The following is a 17,419-nucleotide window of genomic DNA, read 5'->3' as shown; positions in this document are numbered from 1 at the left end:
ATTCCACGGACACGTACGAAGCGATTTGCTTCCTCGTTTCTTACTCGAGCCGCTAGGATATGGAACGCTCTTCTGCCATCAGTTTTCCCCCCCAACTTTTAACATGTTGGATTTAACTTTAAGTCAAGGGTGAATAGACGTCTTCTAGGCAAGCGCGCTTCATCTTAGGCTCATCACTTGCAGCAGGACTGAATGAAGCCAAATGCAGTCTATTAAAAAAAATCTACTACTAATAATATTAAGTATATCTATAAATATGTTGAATGTTTGAATTTTTGGATATGTTTGTTACTCCTTCACACCACAGTGACTAAACCAATTTGGCTGGGGATGGAAATAGCGAATACCTACTCTGAATTATTATACTTTTATCCCTGAACATCTGAAAATCAAAATGTATCTACCCACAGGATTTTTAATAAGCTAAGTCCACGCGGAGGAAGCGGACGTGAATTTCACGAATTTTGGAAGACCCTCTATTTAATAATTCCTAGGAAACAATTTATTTTTTATATAGGATGCCTATATAAAAAATAAATTTTTTAGGTCCCAATTAGGTATGACGTCTATGGCGCAGTGGTGAGCGCTGTGGTCTAATTAGTGGGAAGTCGCAGATTGGACCCTCTCAACTCTGTCAAACGGACTTTCTAAATTGGTCCAGCTAGGTGATTTGCTAACTCAGTGGCTAACACTGAATGATAGCAACCGAGGTTGGTTGGTTGGTTCTACACTGCTGCTTCACTGGGTGATATCAAAATATTTTTTCGTAGAAAACCTTCGATGGATTCAAAATGATTTTCTTTCATGATCTTCTTATACAAAGATGCACATGTGCCTACGTAAATTGTAAATATCTATTTTAGCATAATAAATACCTATTTAGATAACTGTAAGAATATAACTCTTGCCTAAGATATACCTAAGTCAATGTGGTCTAAAGAGACGATCCACGAATCCTATCTTGAAACAGTTTAAAAATCATAAGGCTCCTTCGAAAAGTTCATACCTTTTTGGACATCCGAACATTTTTCTCCGAACGCACAAAGCCTCCGTTGTCATAGTAACGCCTGTTGTTTTCCATTTTCCTTAATAACCACTTAAAATGAAAATGGTTTTATTTTCCTTTCTATAATAAAAGTTATAAAACACCTTCGCTCATTTATCGTTATCACACTTTGCACACTATAAAAAACCTTGAAATTATTGAATGCAAATAAATAAATAAGACCTCCTTCACATTTAAATAACCTCCTTTGAATTTATAAAAAAAAAGATTATAGTCTATGGTAACTTTCACGCGTAAAGTTAGGTACCAAGTGACAGTCAAGAACGCGGGAAAACCGTTCAGCAAGTAACACCGAAGTGAACTGACGCGCGGTGGTGGTGCCTATACCCAAATAATCAGCATTGAAACTGCACTAACCAGTAACCGGAATAATTTTTCGCATGGTTCGCTTAATTAAGCCAAATTGCCTACATTTCTTGTACTTAAGTTTCAAGTTTTACTTAGTTGACTTGATTTTCTGGATTCTGGGATTTTTTTTTTTGGTTGAGTTTCGAGATCGTGATAAATGTAGACAATTAATGTATTAATTTAGTTTTATCAATACTAATTATACATAAAGTATTGTACTTAATTGTAAAATCTCCAATTTCGTGGAAGAGAAAGATATTATGAAGCTTAGAAACTAATCATCCCCCGTAGCTACAGATTGGTTTGGCAGATTTACTTATATCCCATCTGCAAGCTAAGATTCCCACAATTACCTTTAATTTACTGCTACACTAACAGTATAGAGGTAAAGTTTGCATGTAGCCGGTAATCTCCAAAACTAACGTCCCGATGTGGAAAATTCTTTCACTGATAGAATGGCTACCTACATTCCCGAGTGTTACACCTTATTAAGTTCGTCAAAGTCAAAGTCAAAATCATTTATTCAAAGTAGGTACTATTTGTACTCCTTTTGATGGTCGGAATTGTTATAATTTGTACATATAGGAATCAATAATAATTAAGTGAAGTAGAACCGGAGTAGAGAAATGTAGAGGCACAAGGTAAATCGTGCGACGCTAACCTTCAAAGGTCATTCACGCTAGGAAAATTGTAGCTTGACCAGCTAATAGCATTTTTACCGTTAGCTTATGGAAAAGCTAAAGAAAATATAATAAATTAAAGTTTTACTATTGTATCATTGGCCGATGGGGCAGACTTGTTCTGGAGTGGAGACCGCCGTACATACCAGTAAGCGCAGTGTGGGGTGACCTCCAGCCCGCTGGGCCGGTGACCTGAAGAAGGTGGCGGGGAGTTGGTGGATGAGGAAGGCAGAGGACAGTGTTTGGTGGCGCGCTCTTGGAAAGGCCTATGTCCAGCTGTGGACGCATACAGGCGGATGGAATGGAATATTGTATCATTGACCACCTTCACAGCGGCGGCGATCGGTGCGGTCGCGGCGCGTGCGGCACGCAGTCACAACCGCGACGCGATTGCGAGCTGAGTCCCTATGAAAAAGGGCCCCGGATGGTTCGAAACTAGTCGGGCTTACGTCGACTAACCACGTGAGTAAAGCTGGAAATTAAAAATCTATAACACCCCCGACAAGTGAAGGTTACAATAACTAGAAAACAGCTGATAACTTTCAAACGGTTGAATCAATTTTCTTGGATTATAGCTAAGAACACTCTCGATCAAGCCACCTTTCAAACAAAATAAACTAAATTAGAATCGGTACATTAGTTTAGGAGCTACGATGCCACAGACAGTGACAGACAAACACAGATACACACGTCAAACTTATAACACCCCTCTTTTTGGGTCGGGGGTTAAAAAATATAATGATCCTATAAGGATTCCTTTTTCCTTCTAAGGTACCCTAAGAATGTTAAGAGTTTGATGCAGTAATAGGTACTTAATTACATTTGCAATTATTTTGCAGTAAATAATTTATCGAGTAGTTACTTAATGCTTCTTACACGTGTTAATTTATCATAATCTGGAAAATAGAAAGTAAGACAAACCAGTTACAGGTTTGTCTTACGGGTTGCGTTGAAAACTTCGATGTTAGTGAAAATTGTGTCAGTAATCTTTACTAATGTGGTGAGAATATTATAAATTAAAATAATAATATTATGTATGTAAATGTATGTATGTAGTAATATTGTGTAATGTATAATAATATGTATTATGTATGTATTATGATGCCCGCGACTTCATCCGCATGGATTAAAGTTTCTAAAAATCCCGGAGGAACTCTGATTTTCCGAGATAAAAAGTTGTCTATGTCAATTTCCGGATGCAACCTATCTCTGTACCAAATTTCATACAAATCGGTTTAACGGATGGAGTTTTAAGAACCCCTTGGAAACTCCATGATTTTCCTATATGTAGCCTGTCTTTCCCCTGAATGAGAGCTAACTCTGTACGAAACGTCAAAATCGATTTAACTGTTAGGCCGTGAAAAGTTAGCACACAGACAGACACTTTCGCATTTATCATATTAAGTATGGATTTAACAGTTTAACTCGCATGTTTTTCAGTGTATGCCCGACTAATTTTGAAATCCGCCCAAGGTTTTTCATTACTCAATGGGCCTCTGCTCGTGACGTGGCCGGTGGCGCCCAAGAGATTAACGTATCAGGTCGATTCCGAAAGACCTGAATCAGTCATTATTACAATCGCAATTGTTATGATTGGCTAATTTGATGGTACTCTTGTTGCAACAACGCATTGTAGCCAATAGTGAGCGAGCGTCAACCAATCAGAGTCGATTGCGAGCGTGACATTGTAGCTGTCATTCTATCGCAATCGAGCAGCAGGAGCACCTTGAATGACATGAATTCGAGTTGGTATCATTACTGACGGTGTTATAACTTAAAATGAATAGGTACTTTCTCTTTGTTGTCCCTATTCTACTCTCTTTACAACCTCTCGCACTGCCAATAGAGATCTCATATAGAGATGAGTGCTTCCCTGTCCATTTTTTCTTTATTTTTAACCCCCGACCCAAAAAGAGGGGTGTTATGAGTTTGACGTGTGTATCTGTGTATCTGTCTGTGGCATCGTAGCTCCTAAACTAATGAACCGATTTTAATTTAGTTTTTTTTATTAGAAAGATGGCTTGATCGAGAGTGTTCTTAGCTATAATTCAAGAAAATCGGTTCAGCCGCTTGAAAGTTATCAGCTATATTCTAGTTACTGTAACTTTCACTTGTCGGGGGTGTTATAAATTTTTAATTTACACTTGTTCTCTTTATTGTTACAACTTTCTGGTACTAATTAAAACAAAATCAAGAAAGCTATTGGTAATTGAAAACGCATACAATTAATCACCTGTACCTATATGCACCTACTTACTCAGGAGACAGAGTGCAATGATCTGCAATTATTGGTATAATGCAGTAAACAAGTTTTTTTTATGGACACATTGGCATTGCAAACTGAGGCGGTATTTGTGGTTTTTAGGGGTGTTTACTTTACTGAACCCGGATGTGTCTGTGTGTGCATTTTAAAATCATAATAAGGTCGCACTAAAAGGATTTTATGTTTTAACACTTTTTTATGGTTCCGTACCGAAGATGCCAATCCGTCCGACTGTCGTCAGTGGGCTGAAAACTCATCTCGTGAAATAAAATGTTCATTTGTTTGTACATATTTCCTCTACATTTTCAAACGAGAAATAGAACTACAAATAAAACTAAAATAGAACTAAAAATTTATAACACCCCCGACAAGTGAAGGTTACAGTAACTAGAAAAGAGCTGATAACTTTCAAACGGCTGAACCGATTTTCTTGGATTATAGCTAAGAACACTCTCGATCAAGCCACCTTTCACACAAAAAAAAAAACTAAATTAGAATCGGTTCATTAGTTTAGGAGCTATGATGCCACAGATAGGTACGTGATCGAGAGTGGTTTAGCTATAATCCAAGAAAATCGGTTTAGCCGTTTGAAAGTTATCAGCTCTTTTCTGTTACTGTAACCTTCACTTGTCGGGGGTGTTATACATTTTTAATTTACACTTGTTAATTAATATTTTACCTCCCCGAACTTCAGAATATACATAACCGTTAAAGTACAAGCTATCTTACGAAAAGTTACAGAAAAAGGATTTTACGAAAATACGAGGGTAAAATAGAGGTTAGAAGAATGTCTGAAAGTCCACGGGTATGACATGAAATCGCAGTTTTTAGTACTTAGTTTACTTACCTAGCGGGAAACTTATTAGCGTCAGAACTTTTATATTAAGAAAATTTTGGGAAATTAGCAACTGTAGGCGGATGAAGTCATGGGCAATCATTAGTAGTTAATAACTTAAACTTAGTGCGTAGTTGAATTTACATCCGGTCTAGACCTCTAGACTTAATTTCTAGGTCAAGAAAAGCGTGCTCGTTTTATTAACATAGGAATAAGGAAACCACCTGGCCGTTAATCATATTCTAAAAGGCTCGATGAATTTTAAGTAACGAGGTAAATCGTGCGACGCTAACCTTCAAAGGTCATTCACGCTAGGAAAATTGTAGCTTGACCAGCTAATAGCATTTTTACCGTTAGCTTATGGAAAAGCTAAAGAAAATATAATAAATTAAAGTTTTACTATTGTATCATTGGCCGATGGGGCAGACTTGTTCTGGAGTGGAGACCGCCGTACATACCAGTAAGCGCAGTGTGGGGTGACCTCCAGCCCGCTGGGCCGGTGACCTGAAGAAGGTGGCGGGGAGTTGGTGGATGAGGAAGGCAGAGGACAGTGTTTGGTGGCGCGCTCTTGGAAAGGCCTATGTCCAGCTGTGGACGCATACAGGCGGATGGAATGGAATATTGTATCATTGACCACCTTCACAGCGGCGGCGATCGGTGCGGTCGCGGCGCGTGCGGCACGCAGTCACAACCGCGACGCGATTGCGAGCTGAGTCCCTATGAAAAAGGGCCCCGGATGGTTCGAAACTAGTCGGGCTTACGTCGACTAACCACGTGAGTAAAGCTGGAAATTAAAAATCTATAACACCCCCGACAAGTGAAGGTTACAATAACTAGAAAACAGCTGATAACTTTCAAACGGTTGAATCAATTTTCTTGGATTATAGCTAAGAACACTCTCGATCAAGCCACCTTTCAAACAAAATAAACTAAATTAGAATCGGTACATTAGTTTAGGAGCTACGATGCCACAGACAGTGACAGACAAACACAGATACACACGTCAAACTTATAACACCCCTCTTTTTGGGTCGGGGGTTAAAAAATATAATGATCCTATAAGGATTCCTTTTTCCTTCTAAGGTACCCTAAGAATGTTAAGAGTTTGATGCAGTAATAGGTACTTAATTACATTTGCAATTATTTTGCAGTAAATAATTTATCGAGTAGTTACTTAATGCTTCTTACACGTGTTAATTTATCATAATCTGGAAAATAGAAAGTAAGACAAACCAGTTACAGGTTTGTCTTACGGGTTGCGTTGAAAACTTCGATGTTAGTGAAAATTGTGTCAGTAATCTTTACTAATGTGGTGAGAATATTATAAATTAAAATAATAATATTATGTATGTAAATGTATGTATGTAGTAATATTGTGTAATGTATAATAATATGTATTATGTATGTATTATGATGCCCGCGACTTCATCCGCATGGATTAAAGTTTCTAAAAATCCCGGAGGAACTCTGATTTTCCGAGATAAAAAGTTGTCTATGTCAATTTCCGGATGCAACCTATCTCTGTACCAAATTTCATACAAATCGGTTTAACGGATGGAGTTTTAAGAACCCCTTGGAAACTCCATGATTTTCCTATATGTAGCCTGTCTTTCCCCTGAATGAGAGCTAACTCTGTACGAAACGTCAAAATCGATTTAACTGTTAGGCCGTGAAAAGTTAGCACACAGACAGACACTTTCGCATTTATCATATTAAGTATGGATTTAACAGTTTAACTCGCATGTTTTTCAGTGTATGCCCGACTAATTTTGAAATCCGCCCAAGGTTTTTCATTACTCAATGGGCCTCTGCTCGTGACGTGGCCGGTGGCGCCCAAGAGATTAACGTATCAGGTCGATTCCGAAAGACCTGAATCAGTCATTATTACAATCGCAATTGTTATGATTGGCTAATTTGATGGTACTCTTGTTGCAACAACGCATTGTAGCCAATAGTGAGCGAGCGTCAACCAATCAGAGTCGATTGCGAGCGTGACATTGTAGCTGTCATTCTATCGCAATCGAGCAGCAGGAGCACCTTGAATGACATGAATTCGAGTTGGTATCATTACTGACGGTGTTATAACTTAAAATGAATAGGTACTTTATCTTTGTTGTCCCTATTCTACTCTCTTTACAACCTCTCGCACTGCCAATAGAGATCTCATATAGAGATGAGTGCTTCCCTGTCCATTTTTTCTTTATTTTTAACCCCCGACCCAAAAAGAGGGGTGTTATGAGTTTGACGTGTGTATCTGTGTATCTGTCTGTGGCATCGTAGCTCCTAAACTAATGAACCGATTTTAATTTAGTTTTTTTTATTAGAAAGATGGCTTGATCGAGAGTGTTCTTAGCTATAATTCAAGAAAATCGGTTCAGCCGCTTGAAAGTTATCAGCTATATTCTAGTTACTGTAACTTTCACTTGTCGGGGGTGTTATAAATTTTTAATTTACACTTGTTCTCTTTATTGTTACAACTTTCTGGTACTAATTAAAACAAAATCAAGAAAGCTATTGGTAATTGAAAACGCATACAATTAATCACCTGTACCTATATGCACCTACTTACTCAGGAGACAGAGTGCAATGATCTGCAATTATTGGTATAATGCAGTAAACAAGTTTTTTTTATGGACACATTGGCATTGCAAACTGAGGCGGTATTTGTGGTTTTTAGGGGTGTTTACTTTACTGAACCCGGATGTGTCTGTGTGTGCATTTTAAAATCATAATAAGGTCGCACTAAAAGGATTTTATGTTTTAACACTTTTTTATGGTTCCGTACCGAAGATGCCAATCCGTCCGACTGTCGTCAGTGGGCTGAAAACTCATCTCGTGAAATAAAATGTTCATTTGTTTGTACATATTTCCTCTACATTTTCAAACGAGAAATAGAACTACAAATAAAACTAAAATAGAACTAAAAATTTATAACACCCCCGACAAGTGAAGGTTACAGTAACTAGAAAAGAGCTGATAACTTTCAAACGGCTGAACCGATTTTCTTGGATTATAGCTAAGAACACTCTCGATCAAGCCACCTTTCACACAAAAAAAAAAACTAAATTAGAATCGGTTCATTAGTTTAGGAGCTATGATGCCACAGATAGGTACGTGATCGAGAGTGGTTTAGCTATAATCCAAGAAAATCGGTTTAGCCGTTTGAAAGTTATCAGCTCTTTTCTGTTACTGTAACCTTCACTTGTCGGGGGTGTTATACATTTTTAATTTACACTTGTTAATTAATATTTTACCTCCCCGAACTTCAGAATATACATAACCGTTAAAGTACAAGCTATCTTACGAAAAGTTACAGAAAAAGGATTTTACGAAAATACGAGGGTAAAATAGAGGTTAGAAGAATGTCTGAAAGTCCACGGGTATGACATGAAATCGCAGTTTTTAGTACTTAGTTTACTTACCTAGCGGGAAACTTATTAGCGTCAGAACTTTTATATTAAGAAAATTTTGGGAAATTAGCAACTGTAGGCGGATGAAGTCATGGGCAATCATTAGTAGTTAATAACTTAAACTTAGTGCGTAGTTGAATTTACATCCGGTCTAGACCTCTAGACTTAATTTCTAGGTCAAGAAAAGCGTGCTCGTTTTATTAACATAGGAATAAGGAAACCACCTGGCCGTTAATCATATTCTAAAAGGCTCGATGAATTTTAAGTAACGAGGTAAATCGACGACGATAACTTTGGAAACACTATACGGATTGAACGGACACAATGTTCAACCTGGAGGTCGCTCCAGCCCGCAAGACTGATTACCGATGACCTGAAGAAAGTGGCGGGGAGCGGGTGGATGAGGAAGGCGGAGGACCGTGTTTGTTGGCGCGCTCTTGAAAAAGCAGTATGCCCAGCAGTGGACGCAAACAGGCTGATGGAATGAAATATTCAACCTCAAACTCCAAGACACGGATGTGTGTAGGATCTGCCAAGAGGCTGCGGAAACGCCTTTACACATTTTTAGGGTTCCGTACCTCCAAAGGAAAAAGGAACCCTCATAGAATCACTTCGTTGTTTATCTGACGTCTGTGTGTCTGTCCGTCTGTCGTGGTTGTCAAGAAAACCTATAGGATACTTTCCGTTGACCTAGAATTATTTGTTTAGTAGGTAAAAAAGGTAGGTTTGAACCCGTGGTGGGAAATCGTGAATTTTCGTGAAAATGTGTTCATAACCAAATAATTTTCAAAATAAAATACTAAAAACAGTCTCAAAGAAAGGACCAAGTGGAGTATGAAAGGGCTATACCTGTATGTTCTAAAACAGATTTTAATAATTTTTTATTCATTTATCTTGCAAATTGTTGGTAAAAATACCCGAGTACGGAACCCTCGACCCTTGGCCCGTTTTCTTGATTGGTTATGGAAGTATGGAAATTGGAACAGTTATGGATGTTATCTCTTTGTTATACGCGTATTGAGTAGGAATAAAATATAAAATGAGCGCCAAGATTCCTCTCGATACGCTTCCAAAAAATAATAACAATTCAAAAGTACTTAAGTTAAGAACCGTACAGGTTGTAACTCGAAGTTGAGGTGTACTGATAGATAATACATATCTCATATTGCATCTAAACTTGAGCGTAATATAACGCCGTCTAGCGCCATCTAGTATTTGAGCGAGAATTTAAATTCATTTGTCTTTCATAGTTTGAAAGGTGGCTTGATCGAGAGTGTTCTTAGCTATAATCCAAGAAAATCGGTTCAGCCGTTTGAAAGTTATCAGCTCTTTTCTAGCTACTGTAACCTTCAATAATTGTATGGAGTGTTATAAATTTTTAATATACACTTATTTTACCGTATCTTATCGTCCGCGCGAAGCATAAAGAACATTTGTGTACCACCTACCACAGTTCAAGCTATATTTATCCAAACAATAAGATGTCCGTGAGACGGGTTGGTACAGTTAATTCACTGTGATGGCCCGCATCCGCCCGGGATAGCTTCCTACGCACACCGACCAGCTCATCGTCCATGTATTACCGTGCATTCATGCTACCTATTAACAGTTTTGAAAAAGACTTGAAATCCTTCGTCTACAGGTCACGCTCCCCGCGAAACCTAGCCCTCGGGAGGGCCTGTGGATGATGAACACGGGTCGGTCCGTCGTTCACAGTGTGGTTCACAGTGTGGTCCTGTGTGTGTACAAACAAAATGCCAAATCAAAACACCGGATCGGAAAATAGATTTTACTGAGAAGAGCCGGTAAGACACGAGTAAGTTGTTCTTTTCAAAACGCAAAATGTTATCAACGAGTACGTGAAGGACCAAATTGATCAGATAAGTCTAAATTAAAAAATTATAACATCCCCGACAAGTGAAGGTTACATCAGTTACTACAAAAGAGCTGATAAGTAACTCTCAAACGGCTGAACTGATTTTCTTGGATTTATAGCTAAGAACACTCTCGATCAAGCCACCTTTCAAACAAAAAAACTAAATTAAAATCGGGTAATTAGTTTAGGAGCTACGATGCCACAGACAGATACACAGATATCTTCTAACTTATAACACCCCTCTTTTTGGGTCGAGGGTTAAAAATATCCTTAGAAACAAGGTACACCCACGCCACGTAATACGAACACCTGCACCGGTTTCTAGAGATTGCGTCACTGCTCATTCTACTCGCGTCCCTTACTACTACCTCCCTATACTACACTACAAACATTTGCCCCGAAAACACGTAGGGATGCTATGACGTCAAGTTTTACGATATTATTAGATTGGTTAGTTAGATAGAGTTTTGTTTTGTGCAATCATTTCCGGTTGTTTCCTGAGAGGAACCTCCTTAAAAAAAAAGTAACATATTATTATTATTGTTTAGTAATTAGGTATTAGTGTATTTTAGGAAAATTACCAGACGCAATTGATGGATCTCGAACAAAAGCGGAACAACTTCCTTAAGTATGTTTTTATCATAAAGAAGTTATTTTTTGCTTAATCATTGTCTATATTATCCTATAATAAATATTTCAAAGCCTTGGGAGGTCTTCTACCTTAGAAGGTAGGCAAGGTAGGAAGGTAGACCGTAAGGTAGACCTTACTTACTGTCTAAAAGATTCCATCATAATTTGCAACATTTCATAATAACTTTAAGTCCGTATTATGGTTCGCGGTTAAATGAACCGTGGCCTATTCAAAATTATTTAGAAAGTCCCTGGATGTCTAAGTAAAAACTAAAAAGACTACCATAAAAATTATGATAAGTGCTTTACTTAGTTAGTTACTCAAAATGTTTGCAGGTAAATAGAGTCGAAAATAATAAGTATCATGTACGTCGTTCAAGTGATAGTTAAAACTAAAAGCGCGTAGGAAATTATGGAAATACTTACCTAAGCCTGAAAAGTTTTCGCTCGGGTGAAATTTGATATAGGTCTATAATCTATATCAAATATATCTATAAGTAGGTATTTACATTATGTATCATCTGGCTAAAGTTACTTTCTATTGGTTAAAGAATTATGAAAATCGATTTAGGTTCAGAGTTCAAGGTCAAAGTTTCACAGTTATTGAATACAAACAAACAAAATAAATACACATTTCCTATGTACATAGTTTAATTTATTATAACTTTGTAACTACAATTTTGGTGTAACTACATGAAAAATAAAAAAATATGTTTCCTCTTTATACTAAGTATTATACCTATGATACATAGGTTTCCGTATCTCCAGAAGAAAAACCAACCCTTATAGTATCATTCGTTGACTGTCTGTCTGTATGTTCCCTTGATAGACGTCATATCAACTAAACCTATATGGTACCTCTAAAAAGTGTAATTTCTGGTACGGAACCCTTCGTATGCGAGTTCGACTCGCACTTGACCTGTTTTTCTTTCTTTTTTTTACTTTCTTTCTGAATTTATTTAGGTACCTAAAATCTGCTTATGTGATAAAGCAGATAAAGGACTATTCCTTGTCTTTTAAAGGTAGCTTAGATATGGACCTATAAAAACCTAACTTATTTGTGCTCGGAAAACCACAACTTAGTTGTGACTTAAAATTGTTAAAAATCAAAAAAGAAACAGAACCTTAAATTAGAAAATGAAACCAAAATTCGATTTTCCTGCATTATCTTTATACCAAGATAGTAAAAAGGACCTTATGACCTTCACACACAGCCCTACGATGAAATGACCTTTACATGACATTACATCACTTTAGTGCTTTAACATACTTTAATCACAACATTAACTTACCCTTTTCTCGAGGAGTCCTATCGTCTCTGCACTTGCGGCTTTCTTCTCCGTCATATTGCACTTGTTCAAAAAACCACGAAATAAGTTTAGGTTCTATTCAAAATAAAGGAATAGATAATATTGGCCGGAGATCCGACGCGTTGTTATTCGTATCTACGACTGTCAGTCACCCCAAACCGACGCATGCGTACAGCGTCTCTATTATGGACCCCTATAATACAGGGTGAGTTTTTAGCAGCGGCCACTGGGGCGAAAACCGACCTCGTAAGCATTTTGCGGAACGTGCCTCGTAAAGTATGTATGCCTCGTATTGAGAGTAGGTTTTAGGCTATGGTTCTAAGTAGTTCTAAGTTTCGAGCCGACCAGTGATTTTACACAGACTTTAGTTAAGTATATATAATGCTTAAGTAAAGAAAAATTGTGTCCTAAGAACCGTTTAAATTTAAGGGAAAAGAAAGACCGCGTTCCCTAAAATCGAAGCCATAGTTCCTTATGGATCTGTATCTATAATTATACAATCTGTTGATAAGTTGCTTAGTAGGTATCTAATGTACATCTTCCTGAGGAGACCAATGTGGGCATCGCGCGAGAGAGGCACCAGCGCACGTTCGTCAGAGTTGCCGGAGCTTCTCAATATGTGCTGAGGAGGGCACCCGAAGGAGTTTTAATGGGTAGAAATAACCCGAACGGGTATCTCCTATAAGATTTCCCCCTCGAAAAAAAGGTATAAAAATCATATAGCGCGCGTCGTAAATCCCAGCAACGTTGCTAAGTAACTTAACTACAGATTAGAGATAGGTTGATTACTTTTTTATATGAGGTAGAGGATTGCAATTAATAATAATCATTATTAATTGTCATGTCTCTACCTTATCTATACTAATATTATAAAGAGGAAACCTTTGTATTTTTGTATTTTTTTATGTTTGTATTGAATATGCTCAAAAACTACTGGACCGATTTCAAAATTTCTTTTACCATTACTTAGAGGGATTCTTCCGAATCCGTATAGGCTATATTTTATCCCGGAAAATAGAAAAAATAAATGTCCACCCGTGCGAAGCCGGGGCGGGTCGCTAGTACTCCTATAAAAAAGTAAACTCTGTGCCTACCTAACTAGTTAGTTAGTAGGTAATTTCAGTTTCCGCCACACTGAACGCTCCCAAAATCTCACCCTGTATATTTATATATATTAGGAGTCTTTATTGCACAGATGAATCGTTGAGACTTAGGAGTCTGCGTGGCACGTTTGGATTCTATTATTACTTATCATTCAGTTCTGACGCAACTACTCTCAAAAAAGACGTAATATAACTTGATACTTATTTAATTTTACGATTTCTGCCTTGTTAGGTAATTACTTTAACTAAAATTATTTATACATAATTTATTAAGTATATTATATTATATTTAGTATCTTTGTACCTACTTTTATTTGTTTATTCAGATACAAGTTAGCCCTTGACTGCAATCTCATCTGGAGGTAAGTTATGATGCAGTCTAAGATGAAAGCGCTCTAACCCTAGAAGGGGTAAATATGGCAATTTTTATTAAACCCAAACCCCTTTAGTTTCTAATTCTACACGGCATCGTACCGGAACGCTAAATCGCTTGGCGGCGGCTTGCCGGTAGGGTGGTAACTAGCCACGGCCGAAGCCTCCCACCAGACCAGACCAAAGATTTAGAAATTATAAAATTCCAAAACCCCCTGCAAACAATCGAACCCGGGACCTTTCGCTAATAAGACCACAGCGCAAACCACTGCGCCAGGCAGGTCGTCAAAATGATAAACTATCGTTATAGTTAAGATAGTTACCTAACTAAAAATGTTGTGGAAGAAGTCCGACTTTACAGGATTAATAGTATCTAGTTCTGAAGCAACTCAGGTGGAAATAGACGTAACTAATTCATACTGCGAATAACGTATTGGATTTTGGTGTTATGTACTAAACTGAAAAATCATAGTAAGTAATTAAGTTGAAAGTAACTTTCAACGCGCGGATGTCTGGTATCGTAGTTGCCGATCACAATATCTCTACGCAACTAGGTAACAAGTTCGAATATACCTTTTTTTTGACGTGGGGCAAATCTTAAGATTATATAGATCGAAGATCGAGTTATGTGGGCTATCTACCCACTCCCCCCTCGGTAGCCCTATTCAGTCCTCAGCACATATTGAGAACCTCCGGGAACTCTGAAGATCGTGCGCCGGTGCCCCTCTCGTCCATTGGGCTCATCCTGGAGGATTTACTTCCCTGCCCTCATGCACCTGCACGTAGGCACTTCTTGGGTTACCGGTAGCGGCGTGCAGCTCATAGACGCACAAAAGCGCTGCTTACCCTGATTCAAATAGATTGTTCAATGCTCATTTTTCATCATGACTGCCAGTAAAGAGAGAAATTCCTAACTTATGCCTACCCTGGCTATAAACTCTATGCACGCCACTGGACTTACCGGCCACACTCCAGCCACTCGCGATCTTTAAGTTCTAGCGCCAGGAACTATTGAATAGTCGGATGGAATAAGTGAATCTAATTAGTTCATCTACCTAAGTAATTTTCAGTGAGAATAGGTACGACGAACTACCTATATTCCATACGCTAGTCTATTATTACTAGAAGTCGTCCGGAACCGTAAGCCCACCGGCTCAAACCTGAGTCCTAAACCAACTCAGAAATTTCTGGCTAGGTCAATTTAGTGATTTATCAATATCCATTGACCCAGACCGAAATCAAACTCAGGAAATTCCACAAATCAATTCCACAGAACTGGCTGGAATATTGTGGTACTTTACAGAGATATGTACAACATTCTTTTGTTTAGAGAATTCCATATATGGGCCTGTAAAAGTACTATATTGTTAACTGTAAGTAATGTACGCTACTAGATAACAAGTCGCTTCATCATCATGATCCATCGCTGGCCCACTACTGAGCACGAGACTCCTTTCAGAATGAGAAGGTTCAGGCCATAGTCCGGCACGCTGGTCAAGTGCGAATTGGCAGATTTTACACACCTTTAGAATATTATCGAGAACTCTCAGGCATGCAGGTTATCTCACGATATTTCCTTTCACCATTAAATCAAGTGATACTTAATTGCATAAATAGTATATTATGGCTCCGATATATAAGATCCGAACGAACCTCCGACCGACCGAATAGAAGGCCGACATCTTAACCACTAGGCTACCAGTCACTTGACTGGTTAAAAAATGGGCCAAGTGCGAATCAGACTCGCACATTCACGGCGCCCATTTTGAAATTATTGAGGCCAACTTGTTCCTCTGAAACCGTTCTTATGTCTTGGACTTTAATTGATTAAAGGTTCTTAGGGATCCGTACCTCAAAAGGAAAACCGGAACGCTTATAGGATCACTTTGTTGTCTGTCTGTCTATCCGTCTGTCAAGAAAATCTATAGGGTACTTCCCGTTGACCTAGAATCATGAAATTTGACAGGTAGGTATTCGTAGGTCTTATAGCGCAAGGAAAAAATCTGAAAACCGTGAATTTGTGGATATATCACACGAAAAAAAAAGTTAAAATGTGTTCGAAAAATTCACCGAATCACATATAGATGGCGCAGACCGTTATTATCTTGCAAAGTTCTCCATAGATGTTAGGTTTTTCTTATACGATGGTACGGAACCCTTCGTGTGCGAGTCTGACTCGCACTTGACGGGTTTTTTTTCTCAAACTACGATGGCGGTAGATACAAGTAAAATACAAAAATTCAGTATTAATAAATTTATTTTACAATCAAACTTAGATCTGGGGCCGAGTTGCACCTTACAATAAACAGACAATTACTAATTATAATTAATTAATTAATTAATCGAGATGGCATTGTTATAATATCAGTCAACATCACAACTGCAATTTATTCAACTATCACTAAAATACATAATATAATTATTAATAATAATAATCAATATTCTTATAATAATATTCCACACACACACCTATATATTTATTAATACAATAAAGATATTTGTAATATTTTATTAGTTTTAGTTCCTATAAGATATTTTTTGCCAAAAATTCGTATTGAAAAATCAACAAGACCTTGTTGTAAATTATGCAATGAAAAGTCGTCAATATTATAAAATTATAAAACTTAATATTAACCTTTATAATATTTTTTATTGACAAAATGAAACCTAAATCAAAAAATCTGAATTCAACATTTTGTAATCATTTTCATAAAATATATATCTCTCAAACTATTATAAATCCAATCCAAATATCCAAATATTCCTTTATCCAAATATTCTTTTATAGAGTAATATAACTCCAAAATATCTAATATGAAGTGCTAAAATAATAAGTGACTATAAACGATAATATAATATAAAAAGCTTTAATTTCTAAGACCATAGTTTTGTTGTATACTAAACAAAATCAACAAAACTAAAAGCAGTGCGGTCCTTGTCACAACGTTGTCTGTAGAAAGAGAAAGCATGACTTTTAGTACTGTCAACTTTAATTACTTAACAATTATTGTAAACTAAAGTTACACTAAACTTTTACAGGACTGCCATCACAAGGATTGCTTTTGAATTATTGTGACTTTACAATCGTCACAAACCATTCACAAACACTTTGACTGAAGAAAAGATATTGTCAGATTTTTAAAAATCTATCAAAACGTCAAAGAGAAATGCCCAGTGGAGTATACTGAATACTGATGACCAAATCTTGGCCAAAAATGGGCATTTGCCTTTATTTCTTGCTTAAACATGTATTGGTTATTAAAAAATCAGCACTAAATTGTTGTTTAAAGTTTAGTCTACAACAAAATTGGTACCAGTATTGGTAATTTTAATTCAGGTATTTTATTAACCACGTGGCAAGATCTGTACAATATGATATTGAGTTAAAGCTGTTTAAGTCATGGTTTACACGGGCGACTATATGGCACTTATATTTACACTATGGAGAAAACGTGTGGCCATTCCAGTCGCCATTTCTGTATAAACCATGTCTAATATTTGAAATCTGATTGATTTTATATAGACA

At 37.3% G+C, this 17,419-nt stretch overlaps 1 protein-coding gene across 2 annotated transcripts in view; it reads right to left on the bottom strand.

Moving 5' to 3' along the window:
* LOC123868155 (facilitated trehalose transporter Tret1) overlaps nucleotides 1–12,582 on the bottom strand; it is a 49,594-nt gene extending 37,012 nt beyond the window's left edge. Inside the window, exon 1 of one of the 2 annotated variants that reach the window (XM_045910548.1) lies at nucleotides 12,401–12,582. In XM_045910548.1, coding sequence (XP_045766504.1) covers nucleotides 12,401–12,454 — 54 coding nt within the window. In that variant the 5' untranslated portion in view covers nucleotides 12,455–12,582. Of the gene's footprint in view, nucleotides 1–1,006; nucleotides 1,366–12,400 lie in introns of those variants that run through there. The other variant, XM_045910546.1, reaches the window with a different exon arrangement.
* Between the last annotated feature and the right edge of the window lie 4,837 nt (nucleotides 12,583–17,419).

The sequence above is a fragment of the Maniola jurtina genome, chromosome 9 (genome assembly GCF_905333055.1).
Source record: "Maniola jurtina chromosome 9, ilManJurt1.1, whole genome shotgun sequence".
NCBI lineage: Eukaryota > Metazoa > Arthropoda > Insecta > Lepidoptera > Nymphalidae > Maniola > Maniola jurtina.
The sequence above is the reverse complement of the archived record's forward strand: the minus strand, read 5'-3'. Positions and strand labels throughout refer to the sequence as shown.